Genomic DNA, 17135 nt, shown 5'->3' on the forward strand with positions numbered 1-17135 from the left:
ATGGATGTGATGGTGAGATAAAGGGAAAATAACAATCTCTATATATAACCCAGAAGAGATACAGTCATCTGAATTTTCTCTTTCTCATAAGCCTAACACAGATCACATGGCTGCAGCCTCAGTCAAGAGCAACAGCAGCAGGCTCTCTATTGCCATGGAGAGAACTGGCCAGTGGTATTCTCTCTCTCTCTCTCTCTCTCTAATAGATAAAAGCAAAGATTGCATGATTCTGATCATGCTGATTACTCAGCTGCATACTCTTTTTTAGCTGGGTTTTCTTTCTACTGAAAGGAAATTAATATGATTTGCTGCTCTGTTGCAGGGTTTTCTCCCAAGAAATTCCAACTGATGTCGTAGTTGTGGTCGGTGAAGCAAATTTCTCTTTGCATAAGGTCTGAAAATCTTCTTCGTCTTTTTTTTTTCCTGTGCGTGTGTGGGTTTTGGACAAAGGAGAAGAAGAATGATTGATTTCGGTTTTTTTTATCTTAACTACGTCATGGCATGGTATGCAAGCAGTTCATGCTGGTGGCCAAGAGCAACTACATAAGAAAACTGGTAATGGAATCAAAAGAACCTGACTTGACGAAGATCAATCTCTCAGACATTCCCGGAGGTCCTGCGATCTTCGAGAAAGCAGCCAAGTTCTGTTACAGTGTCAACTTCGAGATCACAGTCCAGAACGTGGCGGCTCTTCGTTGCGCGGCTGAGTACCTCCAAATGACCGATAAATACTCCGACGGCAACCTCACCGGCCGCACTGAAGATTTCCTCACGCAGGTCGCCCTGTCCGGCCTCTCTGGCGCCATCGTTGTCCTTAAATCTTGCGAAGACCTTCTCCCCATGGCTCAAGACCTCCAAATCGTTCAAAGATGCGTCGACGTTATCAGTTCTAAGGTAAATTAAACCAGTCTGCTCATCTCTCTCTCTCTCTCTCTCTCTCTCTCTCTGTGGAAGTAAAGATCTGATTGAGTGAAAATTGGAATTATCTAGGCTTATAACGAGGCCAATTTCCCGAGCCGGTCACCACCGAACTGGTGGACGGAGGAGTTATCTATCTTAGACGTTGATTCCTTCGGCAAAGTCATAACCGCAATGAAACAACGCGGCGCAAAGGCTCTAACCCTAGCGAGCGCTCTAATAACGTATACGGAGAGATCGCTCCGAGATCTTGTACGTGACCAATCTGGCAACGGCACCAAGTCCTCTGATCCCGCAAGCGACTCCGGCCTCAGAATCCAACAACGAGAGCTTCTGGAGTCAATCGTGTCTCTCTTGCCCTCGGAGAAAGCATGTCTCCCAATCAACTTCCTGTGCTGCCTTCTTCGATCCGCGATATTCCTCAAAGCATCGGGCAAGAGCGAGCTCGAGAAACGGATCTCTGTGATCCTAGAGCACGTGACCGTCGACGACCTCCTGGTGCTGTCGTTCACCTACGACGGTGAGAGGCTGTTCGATCTGGAAAGCGTGAGGAGGATCATCTCGGGATTCGTTGAGAAGGAGAAGAGCATGGCGGTGTTCAGCGCCGCTGGTCTCGGAGAGACCTCATGTTCCGCTGCGATGCAGAGAGTAGCCAAGACGGTGGACGCGTACCTAGGCGAGATAGCGACATTCGGAGAACTCAGCATTTCCAAGTTCAACGGCATCGCCAATATCGTGCCCAAAGCCGCAAGAAAAGTAGACGACGATCTCTATCGGGCCGTCGATATCTATTTGAAGGTTAGAAAATGAAGTTTACTGACCTTGAGACCGCCATCGTTCATTTCTCCGTCACTTACGCCTTCTACTGGCTTTGTTATTTGCAGGCGCATCCAAACCTTGACGAGATAGAGCGCGAGAAGGTTTGCAGCGTGATGGACCCACTGAAGCTGTCCTACGAGGCGCGGCTCCACGCTTCTCAGAACAAGCGCTTGCCGGTACAGATCGTCCTCCACGCGCTGTACTACGATCAGCTGAAGCTGAGAAGTGGCGCAGACAATCCCGGCATGCAAGACGCGGTGACGACGAAGACCCAGCTGGAGACCGACGTGTCGCTGGTCAGGGAGAACGAGGCCTTGCGTTCGGAGCTGATGAAGATGAAACTTTACATCTCGGACTTGCAGAAGAGTAACGTTCATGCGACATCATCGTCGATGCCGGCGGCCAAGGTTGGAACCTCCTCCAAAAAGCCAACATTCTTCTCATCGGTGTCAAAGAAACTAGGGAAGTTGAATCCGTTCCGGCATGGTTCGAAGGACACTTCCAATATAGAAGATGTAGTGGATATCACCAAGCCCAGGAGGAGAAGGTTCTCCATCTCCTAATCGATCATCACACGCATCCCAATCTTCTGTCAGCTTTTACATATATGTTCTCGAATCTGTAAACAAGTGTTAGATTAGATAGTTTGTGTCGTGTTTTTTTAAGGATTTTTTTTTTTAATTGGATTGGTGAATTTTGTGCATTAAATGACGAGTGATGAAATGGGGTGACGCTGTGCTATAAAACTTGGAAATCTGCTAAAAAAAAAAAAAAAAGTTAAAACTACTGGTTAGTTTGACGATGGAGAATCTTTAATTGGTATGAAAAAGTATGTCATGCATGTTCATTCATGATAAGAACAGTAAAATAAATGCACAAAATATAATAATAAGATGGGATATACAGATTTACTTAATTTAGCATTAAATTCTACATTTATAGGATCTAGGAAACTCTAGAATTCTTTGTTGCCTTGGTAATGGAAAATAGACAAGGAATGAAAGGAGAAGAAATTAGAGATGAGTCTCTATCTCTTGAGGTCCCAAAGTCGAGTGCCATTTCCTCTAGTCTTCTTTTGCTTTCAAATCACCTCTTAAGTTCTTGGCATACTATTTGTCTTTATCTTCAACAGGCTTTATCCCAATACTTACTTACATGTTATCCTTTTGATATTTTCTAAAATCATATATGAGATGGCGATCCATATTTTGTGATTTTTTTTAATCTTAATGACATGGAAAAGTCTTGATATAAGATTTTCTTTTGATAATTTTCTAAAGATTTTGAATTTGAGTTTTTATGAATTTTGTTTTAATAATGTTTTGGATGTAAATATGTTTAAATTAAGATAAACCATCTTTTGTAAATTAAAAAAATATATATATTATTTTACATTATTATTCTACTCTCCATTGCACAGTATTGGCCATGATATCAGTCACAAGTGTATAAATGATTTATCTTTTCAATATTTTTATAATGGCAAATGATTTGTCGGAACATGTCGCAAAGCACTGCGTTAACACAGGCAATAGTGATTTATGTGTTTTTCACCATGGGTCTGGGGAGTTATAGATTGTATTTGTCTCTACGGAGTTCATGCGCTCCTACTATTCTTGCTGTCAGAGTCTTTTAATACGATGCGATTCTGCGATGGCACCATCAATATGGCGTGTAGTTTGATAGTGGTGTCATTAATGTGGCGTGGTTTCCAAGCACTACTTTTATCTTTTGTGAGCTATTGATGTTCTCATGTCAACGGATTAAGGGTTTTCTACATTTCCCGCTACGTTCCATACAAGTTCCCAGGTTCGGAATGCGGCCGAACAATGTCAGGTTGATCTTGTCCTATTAGTCACTTGCCCTTTTTTTTGGTTGATACTTTGTTTTAAGCGTGGTCCCAGCGACCCTGAGGCCGGGTATTGGGTCGGGTTTATATGTAACAAAATGAAATATCTATATGCATGCATGTTTTGTGTAAATTATGTTAAATAATACAAAAAAAGAATGAAATTAATTTTAAATTTTAAATGTCAGATTAAACACGCTATTAACTATATTTATAAAACTAAATATTTCAAATGATGTATGACATGTTTGGACTTTGGGTAAGGCCAAACATTCCCAACATTTTTCACATATTCATTTCTAAATATCACTTAAACACAAAAAACTTATATATTTAAAAACAAACTTTTTAAGTTTATTTATTCATCATTTACAAACTATAATACAATAGTTATTTTAAGAAAATACTTTTATTTCATTTTATTATCTATTATTTCATAAAATCTAATAAAATATATTCCATTTAACTATTTCATCAATATTCACAAAAAATTAAAGATCCAAACATCCTGTTATGGAAGAGATTATAACTCATGAGTTCAAGTTTTCATATACACAATGCTAAGAATATGACATCATAAGCTTTCATCACTAGGCTTGGTTTGCTTTCACAGATGAGATGAGATGAATTGAGATTAAAGTTAATAGTTAAATAAAATATTGTTATAAAATATTTTTATTTTGGTATTTGAAAGAATTGAATTGTTTATTTTATTTTATGTAAAAATTTAGAAAAATTATAATAATTAGATACGATGAAATGAGATAAGTTGAGATAAGTTATGACCTAAATTCCTCAATACTACAAATTTCTTTTATCGCTCTTTACAATTTTAAATCAAGTGAAATCATAAATAATCATGCTATAGATTTTTCACTTTAATTTTTTTGTAAAAAAAAGGATCTAACAAAATATATATATTTTTATAATTTCTCATAATTAGAGCCTTCTTTTACTATGTACTCGAAATTTATATATTTAGGATTTGTAATTTGTATATAGATTAAATATATTCATAATTTTTTTTCATCATCTCATTATCTCATGATATGACATTAGATAATAGATTTACAAGTGAACTATAATAAATAATCTCCATTCATCTGGTGACACATCATAAAATAATGAGAGAATGATGATAATTGAGATGATGTGTAGCATTACTTTATAGAATTTTGCTACAGATGAGTCACTATTAACGACTTATCTGTAACACACATTCCATGTCATCATTTAAAAAAAAAAAAAAAACTCCTCACATTCATGCGGTAGCACCCCTTCTCCTTACCCGATTCCCTCTCTTAGCTCACCTAGCCTCGTCGTGCCCCACCTACGGTGCCACTGGCCACCACCATCGGCTCCCCCTTACGCCGGTCACCTCCAGCCAGCTTCAAGCCTCCACGACAGCCCCTCTCTCAACCTGAAATGGGTTCTCCTACACAGTTTCTCCATCTCGCCGCTGCTACTGCTGTCGTCGTCAGCCTCCAGCACTACCGAGCCCTTGACCTCCACCTTAGCCACCGTTGAGCTCCATAGCACGTCAGCTCTCCCCCTCTCTTTTCTGAAATGGGTTTCTACACCCATTTGGCCTACTGCTACCTTCCAGCCACCATGCCGCTTCCCTCTTGCCACCACCAGCTCCACCACACATCCCTCAGCACTCCATGCTCACTCATACCTCTCATTTGGCCTAGATGCATGACGGGACTACGAATGGAGGAGAAGATGGCAATGTGGGTTGAAGGTGGGGGTGGGGTGCCGAAGGAACGCGGGGGAGCTTTGTTTCCACGTTTTCAAATGAGTGAAATTTGAGAGAGGGACGTGCTTTTAGTTAGAGGAATAAATTAGTCATTTTACGAAGGTATGCATCGGATCTTGCGGAATAGTGGCTGCTCCTAAGATTTTTTTCTACTTTATATACCATCTCTTTATTCTTGGATATAATTTTCAGTTTCATCATACGACACCGTGCAGCTTATAACATCGGTGAATGTCCAAAGGCCTCACGATTTCTTACTCGTCACTCCAATCTCTCTCCCGATTCATATTTCATACATCAAGACTACAAGAAAATATCCCAAATCGCGTCCGGTAATGGCAACATCTGCTATAGTAATGGAACCAAAGCCTTCGTCCGAGCCACCGCCTTCGTTCCCCTCCACTAGATCAGACCTCCATGGCGTCTCGACGGACCAGACCTCCGACGAGGACGACCTTTACAGCCGCCTGAAGTCGTTGCAGCGGCAGCTGGAGTTCATCGACATCCAGGAGGAGTATGTGAAGGATGAGCAGAAGAATCTGAAGCGCGAACTCCTCCGCGCCCAGGAGGAGGTCAAGCGGATCCAATCGGTTCCCCTGGTAATTGGGCAGTTCATGGAGATGGTCGATCAGAACAACGGCATCGTCGGCTCTACCACCGGCTCTAATTACTACGTGAGGATTCTTAGCACCATCAATCGGGAGCTTCTGAAGCCCTCCGCTTCGGTCGCGTTGCACCGCCACTCGAACGCCCTCGTCGATGTTTTGCCCCCCGAAGCCGACTCCAGCATATCGCTGCTCAGCCAGTCCGAGAAGCCTGACGTCACATATAACGTAAGTTTCAACTCCCCTAAACTCAATTCGGTTGAAAAAGTTTTCCTGCTCTTCTTTGCCTAGTTTTTGCTTAGGGTTTTTTAATTGATTGGGGCTTAATTTCATTTTGGCGATTGTGTAATGTTGACGCTTCCAACAAAAAATCGAATGCATTAGAGTGGATGCTGCTAGGATAAGGTCTTGTCGAGGAAACGAGTGTAAAGTTCTAAGTTCTTGTTTGTAGCGAGTTTTCCAGCCTTTTGGGGTTCACTGAATAATCTAACCATGTTAAAGGACATATAGAAGAAGTCATTTGTGAAACGGGTTGATTTTGTGGCGCATTCTGCAGATGTCAAAGCAGAAGTTAATTGAAAGAAAACGAGAATAGTGGATTAGCAGATGTTAATGATCCTCGTGTTATCTTTGGAGCATTATAAAAAAGTAGAGGACATTACACCCCCCGGGGATGGGGGGGTGTTCAAAACTATGCATCAAGGCAGAGCGAGATAACTGTTAACTGCTCTAGGCATTTGTGACTGCCAGAATTAAATTTTCAATTTGACTCTGTGCTGCTGCCAAGTACCACTCTTGATATAGTAATTTCTTGATGACCACTCTTGATATGGTAACTAAGACTGGTTTGAGAAAAAGAATAAAAAAGAGAGGAATAAATACTCTTTAACAAGAAAGTTGTGACATTACTTTTTTGCAACTTATTGCATAGTTTTGGATATCAATCTTCAGTTTTTATGATTTCTATCTCATTCAAACCCCTAGGAGTAGGGGCTGGCTTAAGTTGTTAAGGCCTTGATCTTAGTGGTATGCTCCCTCTAAGGTCTAAGGTTCGAATCCTCTTGGCTGCAAACAATCTCTAGGGGCCATCCTTGAACTAATCAAGGTGCACTTGTGGGAAACTCATTGCCAAGGGCATGTGCACCTCCGGGATTAGTCAGGATGCTGTTCTTGGATACCCAGTGCCAAAAAAAAAAAGATTTCTATCTCATTCATACATTATAGTACCCCTAAAAAAATTTTTTTCCCTTGTCATGGGTGATTAAGATTGGCATGTTTTGCCCCTAATTTAATGCTTTTGTCAGGATATTGGAGGATGCGACATTCAAAAGCAGGAAATTCGTGAGGCAGTGGAGCTACCCCTGACTCACCATGAGCTATACAAACAAATTGGTATAGATCCTCCTCGTGGTGTTTTGCTTTATGGACCGCCTGGAACTGGTAAAACTATGCTTGCCAAGGCTGTTGCTAACCATACAACTGCGGCTTTTATTAGAGTTGTTGGCTCTGAATTTGTTCAGAAGTATCTGGGGGAGGTAGGCTTTGATGTTGATTGTTATAAAAATTAGCTTATGTTCCTCGTTTGTTTTTTACTCATATCACTGCAATGAACACATGTATGTATTCTTTCATTTGCCGAGTTATTCCAGCAATCTGATATGTCAATTCATTAGGTCTTGTAGGATTCTTCTGGAAATGTGTTTATATCTTCTTTTGGGCCTGTGTGATAATTTTTTATTCAAAAAAAAAACTTCCTGTCAATTTAGGGAGGAACGCATACTTATCAAAAAAGAAAAAAAAAGTAACACCTGGTTTTAGTGATAGAAAAAGTATCCTGTCCTTTTGGTGCCTTCTTCTTATAACTTTCTGGATTGACCATTGAGTGCATTGGGCTCTTTTATTCCCTCATTATAGGGCCCAAGGATGGTACGTGATGTTTTTCGCCTTGCTAAAGAGAATGCCCCTGCAATTATCTTCATTGATGAGGTTGATGCTATTGCCACGGCTAGATTTGATGCCCAAACTGGTGCTGACAGAGAAGTTCAGCGGATTCTCATGGAACTACTGAATCAGGTATGGATTAGAAAAAAATTGTAAATATCAAAGTGATAGGCATCGTTTTTCTATAAGCAATCAAATATTTTATTAAAAAGCATAAAGGGCATAGCCCAAGTACACGATACATTTGCAAGAGGGACTACCTGATTAGAATAATGGGATAGGAATCTTGTTGATTGAAGCTTTCATAAACGTTAATGAAGGTTTGATATGCATATCATTGATTTGTATCTAATGAGGAATTACCTCTAGACGACAGCCATTAGCTCGCTCAACTTGCGTTCCCCCTCCTTGTTGGTTTTTCATATGTTTTGTGAATTTTCGGCTGTAGATGGATGGGTTTGATCAGACAGTGAATGTTAAGGTTATCATGGCAACTAATAGAGCAGATACTTTGGACCCTGCACTTCTTCGTCCTGGAAGGCTCGACAGAAAAATAGAATTCCCTTTGCCCGATAGACGACAAAAGAGGCTTGTATTTCAGGCAAGTCTTTGGCACATTTGTGGTTGTAATACTTCTTATTCACTTGGTCTGTATATGTTTGTGGATTTCCACTTATCAAAAAAAAATGTTTGTGGATTTTCAATAATGATAACTAATTAAAAACATTTTATGCCATTTTACCTTTTTCCAGGTTTGCACTGCTAAAATGAACCTTGGTGATGAAGTGGATCTGGAGGACTATGTTTCTCGCCCAGACAAAATTAGTGCTGCTGAGGTATGTTAGTTTCCTTCCCCACCGGCCCCCACCCCCACAACACACACACACACCACCACCACCACCACCACCACCACCACCCACCCACTGGACCAGTCTGAAATAATATTTCTTTTTGGATGTGGTGTGAATGGCCTTGTCTTTCGCTATTCAATTTCATATGACAACCAACTAGATCTCTTGCAGAACAAGAAGCAATTCTATGCCCATTTGGGAAATGCATTGCTGTTGCTGTTATAACATATATTTTTTTTATGGTGATTCTTTCTTAAAAATTTTCACTAAATGAGAGCTGGGTGTTACCAGATTGCAGCTATTTGTCAAGAGGCAGGAATGCATGCAGTTCGGAAGAACAGATATGTCATACTTCCCAAGGACTTTGAGAAGGGGTACCGAACCAATGTGAAGAAGCCCGATACTGACTTTGAATTTTACAGATGAAGATGATGATGAGAGATGGAAAGCCCATTCCAAAAGTTCTTTGTTAATTTTGGAGGTGTCATATCTCAAAACAATTCTTACTACATATGTTGCACAATTTTTTTTTTTTTCTTATTTTGATTTAGTTGAACAGTTTTTGTTCCATGTCTTGCCAAAACAGCTGTAAACTACTGAAATTTCATGTTAGGCAGCAAGGTGAGACCTTTTAGGTCTATTGATTCAACCAACTAGGATGCTGGTCCAGGTTTGTTGGTTTTCATTGGACGGGTTCTTGTAGAATTTCCCCAAAATAGAGTTTTGATGTGATCGACCTAGTGACATAGGCTCTGATCACACAAGCGATATTTCATACACAAATGATAACCTTGTTATCAATCTCGGCATAATTAGGCGGATGCTAACAATATGAATCTTGGGTGTGGTGTCGCTTTTAAAATCACTATCGTCTTAGGAAGAGACTCGCAAGGCGAAGAGATGCGTCTTTGCCCCATGTCAATTTGCTTATCCATCTCTTACACTTCTCTTACTATATAAATGACTATTTGTTGCTTAAAACATTCTTCAATTCTCTATTGGACTTTCAATACTTATGAGTTCCACTTTAATTGGAATTACACATAAAAATCAGAACTTTCTTTTTTTTTTTTTTTTTTAATTTTCTTTTGCTCATAAATGAATTCAAAGACTTTTGAAGTTTTTACTGCTTAAAAATTTGCAGAGCCATTGATTGCTGACAGCCAATAGATACGATTGACCCATGGGCCAAGCTTGGGTTGGGTACTCATAATGAGTAAATCTGGTCATTTTGTCTCTTTTCATAGGTACTGTTACTACCATCACCACCACACAGCCATTCATCACAAACACCCAACGAATTGAAAAATGGAAAGATATGGAAACCGAGAAGTTTCTTTGGTGGGTGAGGGAGGAGGTAGGAAAGACGTTACCATCTGAAAGGACAAGGAAGTTAATTTAGGGCATGGGAAGATTCTTAGGCCCAACCAAAGACAACAGAGATTTGTTAGGATGGACGTTGAATTCGACAACAATTTGATTGGAACTTTGGACTTGTTGCTTCTTAGAATATTTGCTCATGTACCTTTTTCAGTCTTTCTTTTCATTTCCATTTAACTTGTTTCATACGTTCAAGTAAGGTTAGGTTTTAGACAATGAGTCGAATTGAAATGAGTTGAGATAAAAATTAAAAGTTAAATAAAATATTATTATTTTAAAATTTAAAAAAATTAAATTATTTATTGTATTTTATGTAGAAATTTTTAAAAATTATAATAATAAGATAAATTGAAATGAATTAAGAGTGCTTATTTGTCATGTTTTACATCATACGGAAAAAGGTACATTTATTTATTTATTTATGCAGCTCAGGTAATTTGAGTAAATGACCGCAAGCCAGCCGTGCGTGCGTGTGTCTTTTAACTGTCTAAAAGCGAGAGAGAGAGAGAGAGAGAGTGTGGGTGATGTAGTTGTCTATGACTATGAGAATAATAATCTAAGGTCCTCTGGACCTATGTGCATGTTTCTTCTAAGATTGCTCACCAGTGTTGTTATCCATAGAGTGGGGAAAATGTACTCTCTTAATTCGTCTCCCCATCATCAACTATTACTTGATTAAGATTTCTTATAATTTTCTAATTTATATATTTTCTAAATTTGGAGAGAGAGAAAATATGTAATGTGTAAAGTGTAAACCTCACTTATTTAATAATGAGGTCCACATTGCATACAGACAACATTTAATACAACAAGATTCACATACTGTGTTTATCTTTTACTAAATTGTCGAATACATTCAAGTCAGAAAATTATAGAAAATTTCAATTCACTCTTCACTTATTTTCCTTTCTAAAAAAAACTTGGTCATCCTCCTAAGGGCGGAATGAGTCATCCCCGCCTCTTCCCTTCCTTCCTTTTGGTTGATCGGAAAGTGTTCAAGATGTTCTCTTCCACCCACTTCTTTTAAGGGGAACTTAAATTTTTTTTTCAATATGTAAGATGAAACAAGGATTAAACTTAATATGATATGGTCAATTATAGAAAACTAGGCAGCCTATTCATTTAATTGTTTAATTTGAAGGGTCACCTTTGCGGTGGCGACTCCCATTTGGCTCAAGTTAGGAGTATGGAGCATGATGAGAATTAGAACGATGAATATCATTACTCTTTTCAAAATTTTCATTTTTTCTTTGTACTGAGGCAGTTGTCGGTATCACCCACCGTTTTGAACCTTTTGCTCAAATTACTGTATGCACTGTTTGCCTAAAAAAATCATTGGAAAATATAAAAAAGGTCCTGGCGTTTCCAATGGGTGGATCCATGCCCTTGACTTATTGATTCTACAAAATGCAGCCAATGGTCCCCAGAGTTCAAAGTGTTAGGGCCCTACCACGTGTTCCTTGCAATTTAGCCTTTAATTTATGCACCAGTCGTATTTCAATGTAATCTGAGTATTTAAAGTCATAACCATTAAACTCCCTCATTTTGTGCAACATTCATGATTTCACAAATTTTCTCTCTGATTTATTCAAATTTATACACAAATCATTTAAAAAATAAATCAAATTACATTTATAATTGGAAAGTGTTGGGACCACAGTTTGGTGAAGCTCAACATATAGTAGGTAAGCTCTCATTCATGGCTATTGTGGCCAATTCATCAGCACTTTTGAGCTTATTGTTCTTTGCATTGTGCATGCATTCATTGCAAACCTACTCGATCGAATATCTTAAATGAGTTAGATCGATCACATGATCGATGATCCTAAGTATATACTTCCATCAAACAGATTTATCATCATATAGACTTGAATTGGTAAAATGCAGTGACTTGAAAACTTCAATTCATTCTTCTTCTTCTATTTTTCCACAAGCAAATTGTGCAGAACCTATTCTTTTAACACTACTTGATACAACATGGAACGATATCTTAAAGTCTCTTTTAGATATTAAGATGAGACGAGATGAGAATTCTGTAAATAGTACTGAAATAGTTTGAATTAAGATATTTTATGAAATTTTAAAAAATATTTAACGAATTTATTAAATATCCTCAATCGGACCAATTGAAAACAAAGGGAAAAAAATGTTAGTATCTGATCTTAATCTTGAAGAGATGAACAAGGATTCATTAACTCACATGGCCTTCATGTCTAGACCATATATATTATGCCTTATCACACCCCACTGCAATAGAAGCAGATGCCTTCATATAAAGTTTGAAAGCAGACATCCAGGGTATTGTCAAGCAAATGGAGTACTTAAATGCAAACAGGGCCATGCAAGAGTAGATTATTAGAGCCATTTTGTCGTGAAACATTAATTAAGGAGATCTCTGGTGTTTTCTGCATGCGATTGCCAGCCTAGTCCTGCAATGTTCATCATCAGTTTTTTTGACCAAAGTAGAGGCATCCATCATCATGGTTAGGACTTAATTCCCAGTCATGGATTTCTTAGTAATTGGGACTCTTTGCAATGCCTTTTATTTTTGAGCTTTAAGTTTTTGCAGTATTTTGGGGGGTACAAAAGAAGATTAGCATCCAGAGAGGCTGAGACCAGCGAGTTAGGTGGAGGTAGTTAGGTTGCTGGGTAATAAAAAAATATAAATAGGAGTAGTTGGATCAAGGTTTGTCGCACACTCAGGCTTACCAATATCCTAATCTGCGTGCCACCGGATAACTTTTGTTTTATATTTTTAAGATTATTATTATTTATTTATTTTATAAAAACAACTCATTTCATTAATAAATCAAAATTACAACTGTAATTTATTAATACATAAAATAATTCAGACTATAAGTTAAATTACGTATTAGTTTTAAAGTTTTTCCGTATATAAATTTTTTTTATGATGAACATTATTTTAACTTCTGAATATACTCTTTCATAATCTTATATATATAGTTTTATATTACGTAAGATTTGTGCATTTTTTTTTAAAAAAAAATCTTGTAAATATGTATATATATATTTTTAATGTGGTTCTTAGATTTATCCTCTCAAATTTAAAAAATATGCTCACTCTTACACGGCTTACACGAGTTAAGATTACAAATATCATCTTCCTATTATTATTGTGCTGTCAGCCACGTGGGAGAAAAGGACCAGCCACAATAGACACACACACATATATATATATATATAGAAATTTTATATGTAAATTTTACATCACACATCTCAATTTAATCAATATGTAATTTATTATTTTTGTCATGTTATTTTAATGCCTAAATACTTGTGTGTTTAAATAAAAAAGATAAAAACGATAAATTATATATTGATTGAGTGAATATGTGCAGTGTAAAATTTGTTTACAGCATTATATATAATATTTTGTGGAGGATTTGAATGCCAACCAAACCCATCTTTTCAGTGGTTAACGGTGTGATGAAATGTCAAAGAACATCTCAAGAAAGAGATGGCCATGGCCCTCTACTCCTGAACTTGAATTGCCATGAGATGCAACTTGGGAAGTTGACCACATTACACATGTAGCTTTTGCACTTGTGGGCAAATTAGAAAATAGTAATAGTAATAAAAAAAGAATAAAGAGAAAGAGGGGTTTCTGTTCATTCAACATCGATCATACCTATGAGCTCCAAAAAAAGTAAAGAAGTCTGACCAAATTATTAAAAAGAACCAATGAAACCAGTCAAATGACTCTAATCTTTGGGATCCCCAAGTTCTTATTCCATCTTAATCCAACTTAAATGATAATTTTTTTACAATTTTACGATTCAAACATTTTTAACATTTCAAAAAAAGTTATAGACACTACATCAATGTTAGGATTCATAGTATTTATGAACATTATTTTAATATGATTGAGTATACCATCTGTATTTAGAAAAATAATATTTGCTGTTTTCGGATGTGCTAGTTTCACATAGTCTATTTGAAAAAAAAGGATAAATCTAAAATTCACAAGAAAGTTTTTTGGATAAAAAACATTGGGAAGAATCTTAATCCAATTAAAAAATTGAGCTTTAAGTCATTTATAATAGGAAAAATTTAATTGTAAGCGATTATGCGCACTAATGCGCGCACTCATTCAATAATCAAAAAATAAATTTTATTGAAAACAATACTAATTTAAATTTAGAATATGAAAGCAATAATATTAGCATTCAGATTGGTACGTAAACTTACTTATACATAATAAAACTCTTTATAATATCACCCAAAACTCCTTTAAAACATGTTCTCGCAAGTATTCCAGTACTTGCAAGTTATGGACTCTCACTTTTATGGTTTTATTCCATGTTGATAGAGAAACTAACTTCTATTTAGACCCTTCCTCGTTTGGTCTTCAAAAACTCTCGACAAAAATGATTGAATTGCTACTGCTAAGCTACCAATTTAATTCGCCAAAAAAAAAAAAAAAGAAAAGAGAAGAGACCAATCAAATGATTAGAGTGCTGTTAAGTTTTGCTGATTTATATCTTTGATTTTTTTTTTTTCTAGAGAATTTATATATTTGAATTAGTTTGGTTTCGAGGGGTCAGTTACATGCACTAACGGATTACCAAATCTCAACGTCATGTACGTTGTATCTTAACGTGTAGAACACCTTTCATTAATTCCATGAAATAAATACAGTAATTAAAGTTTTCGAAAATGGTAGGTACATCATTTTTTTTATATGTTAGTGTATTTTATTTATTTTATAAAATATTTAAAATACATTTAAAAAGAAATTTTAAAAGAAGAAGAATGAACTAGCGAATTTAGCGATCACGCCTAATGATAAGAGTTGAACGGAGATTAGCATTTTCTTCTTTTACATTTTTTATATAATTATATTTTAAATTAAAAATATTTTTAGAAAATTAATATCAATTTATTTAAATTGTGCGTGGATCGTTACTAAATACTAGTAGTTTATGAACTCTTTTGTAAATTTAAACCATGAAAAATTTTGGTCCGAGTTAACGGTAATACTCAAATTCTCAAAAAATGGATATTGAAAAGAATTATTTTATAAATTGATGTAATAAATCAAATTAATAAAATTTGAGATGTCAATTTATATATATTAATTAAGTGAACCTAACAAATCTCAGGAAGATTATAAACTATTCTACTAAAAAAATTGTTGAAACAGAAGGAATTCTAACGTTAGGGTGCCGAAATGAAAAGGACATAAACGCAGAAACTACGGTTTTGTTTTTGTATAGCAAGCACTCCATCTGCGTTAAGCTCGTACTCCATCAATAAGGATACTGCGTTCCTTGTTGGTCTCTGACTCTCTCGAGCCTGGATTACTCTCTCTCTACCACTGCTAGAGATAAAGTAGTCGGTGCTCTCTCTTTCTCTAATCTTTATCATCCTTTATTCTCTTTACTCTTCTTCTTTTCTTCCCCTTTCCTCTTTTTTAATCTTTGGCAATTATCTCTTTCTCTGAGACATAAAATTCCTCCGAATATTTATTTTAAAAAAGTAGTTTTTTATTTGCCCAAAACGGCTGCTTCGGAATGCTGATGCCTGTGTCGGAGCAAATTCTGAACTTCCATGTGTTTGAGTTACCATGGTTGTAGCAGGAGCAACCCATTTGAGCCCTTCAGCTAACTTCAGCTAATTGGATCTGATAGCTAAAGCTGAAGTTACCACTTGGGTACCCTGACTTTCCCAAATGCCGTCAGTGTTGGGTTTCTTTGGAGCTGTAATGACCACATCTGAACTCAACAGTTCGTAAAACCTCATGGGATGAAAAGCTAGCGAAAACTGCTCCTACCCATGTCTTCAGGTTCGCGTTTTTTACTTGGGCCATTTTTGTTAGCTTAGTTATGGTCAAAAGATTATTGGTACATGCATTTCCGCACTGATTAAGCGTTTTGTAGATCTGGGTGATTGTAGACAATGTTTGTAATTCCAAAGCGCTATTTGGATTTTCTCTTTAACTTGTTAATGTCTTCTCTTGCCCCCATTTCAGGATTATGAGAGCTTTTGTTACAGCGTCTGATTCTCTTTTTAAACCTCTTCCTGGCTCACATTTTTTACTGCAGTTGAATTTTCTACAAGAGTGCTTGTTTTCTTGTTACATTATGTTTTGAGCAGGTTATTTTTGTTTAAGACATAGTTCTAGAAGTTTGAAAAATTAGTGTTCTTCAACGCAACCTTGGTTGTTGAACAAATCCAACTATCAACATTTAGAATTGATTTCCTACCAAGGTAAAAAATTTAAGTGAAAAATCTCCGACTTTTGCGTTTTATATTAGTTCTTTGTCCACTGACTGTCACCCAAAACGCTTTCCCCAAATTTTTTATATTTTTTGAAGTTTGACAATTTAGAATGTAAACTTGCTGTTTGAGCTATACACCGGACAAGCATATATTTTGAATGCCTTGTCACCATTTTGTTTCTCATAAATTGCTCTTTTATTTATCTTTTTTTTTTTATACTTTGGTATTGCATCTATTTCCTAGTCTGTGGTATGAAAGTTGGAATAGTTCTGTTTTTTCCCTTTATTTATTTAGACGGAGAATGGAATACTATGGGTAAAGGTTCGTTTGCTTTAATCACTAAAATGTCTTCACCTGCTGCTTTTGGGTGTTTATTACTTTTGCAATTGTTTATTAGCTTTGGTTTATTTGCTGGATGTAGAGAAAAAAAGAAAAGAATGGTTCATGCTTCCTTATGTGAAAGTTGAGAAATGCCCCATTGGTTATGTTTATAGAGAGATTGTACCGAGCTCTTCCAATGGCTGTTTAAGTATCTTGTTAATTTTGCATTAAAAAAGTTTGAATTTGCCTTTCTGCTGTGGATTACAGCTACTATTAAGCATTACGCTCAGTTATCTTGACTCTTAAATGACACCGAGCTATACCAAAGTCTCTTCGCTCATAGATATACATTTTTCTGATCTATAAGCATGTGTGGTAATTAAGAGAAAGACATGGGTAGACTGAACAAGTCTTTCAAGAATTTAATAATATCAATGTGAGGATTTCTT

At 36.7% G+C, this 17135-nt stretch overlaps 2 protein-coding genes across 2 annotated transcripts; both read left to right on the forward strand.

The window, feature by feature from the left end:
- On the forward strand, positions 1-2483 carry LOC108986659 (root phototropism protein 2). The gene is made up of 5 exons (XM_018959360.2): positions 1-174; positions 323-392; positions 517-894; positions 991-1716; positions 1803-2483. The coding sequence occupies exons 1-5, from the start codon at positions 107-109 to the stop codon at positions 2298-2300; spliced, it is 1740 nt and encodes a 579-aa protein (XP_018814905.2). The 5' UTR covers positions 1-106; the 3' UTR covers positions 2301-2483.
- Positions 2484-5525: 3042 nt separating this feature from the next.
- LOC108986648 (26S proteasome regulatory subunit 6B homolog) lies at positions 5526-9427 on the forward strand. The gene is made up of 6 exons (XM_035685449.1): positions 5526-6178; positions 7255-7485; positions 7865-8023; positions 8340-8492; positions 8644-8727; positions 9034-9427. The coding sequence occupies exons 1-6, from the start codon at positions 5681-5683 to the stop codon at positions 9166-9168; spliced, it is 1260 nt and encodes a 419-aa protein (XP_035541342.1). The 5' UTR covers positions 5526-5680; the 3' UTR covers positions 9169-9427.
- Positions 9428-17135: the final 7708 nt, after the last annotated feature.

Source organism: Juglans regia, chromosome 14, assembly GCF_001411555.2.
Source record: "Juglans regia cultivar Chandler chromosome 14, Walnut 2.0, whole genome shotgun sequence".
Taxonomy (NCBI): domain Eukaryota; kingdom Viridiplantae; phylum Streptophyta; class Magnoliopsida; order Fagales; family Juglandaceae; genus Juglans; species Juglans regia.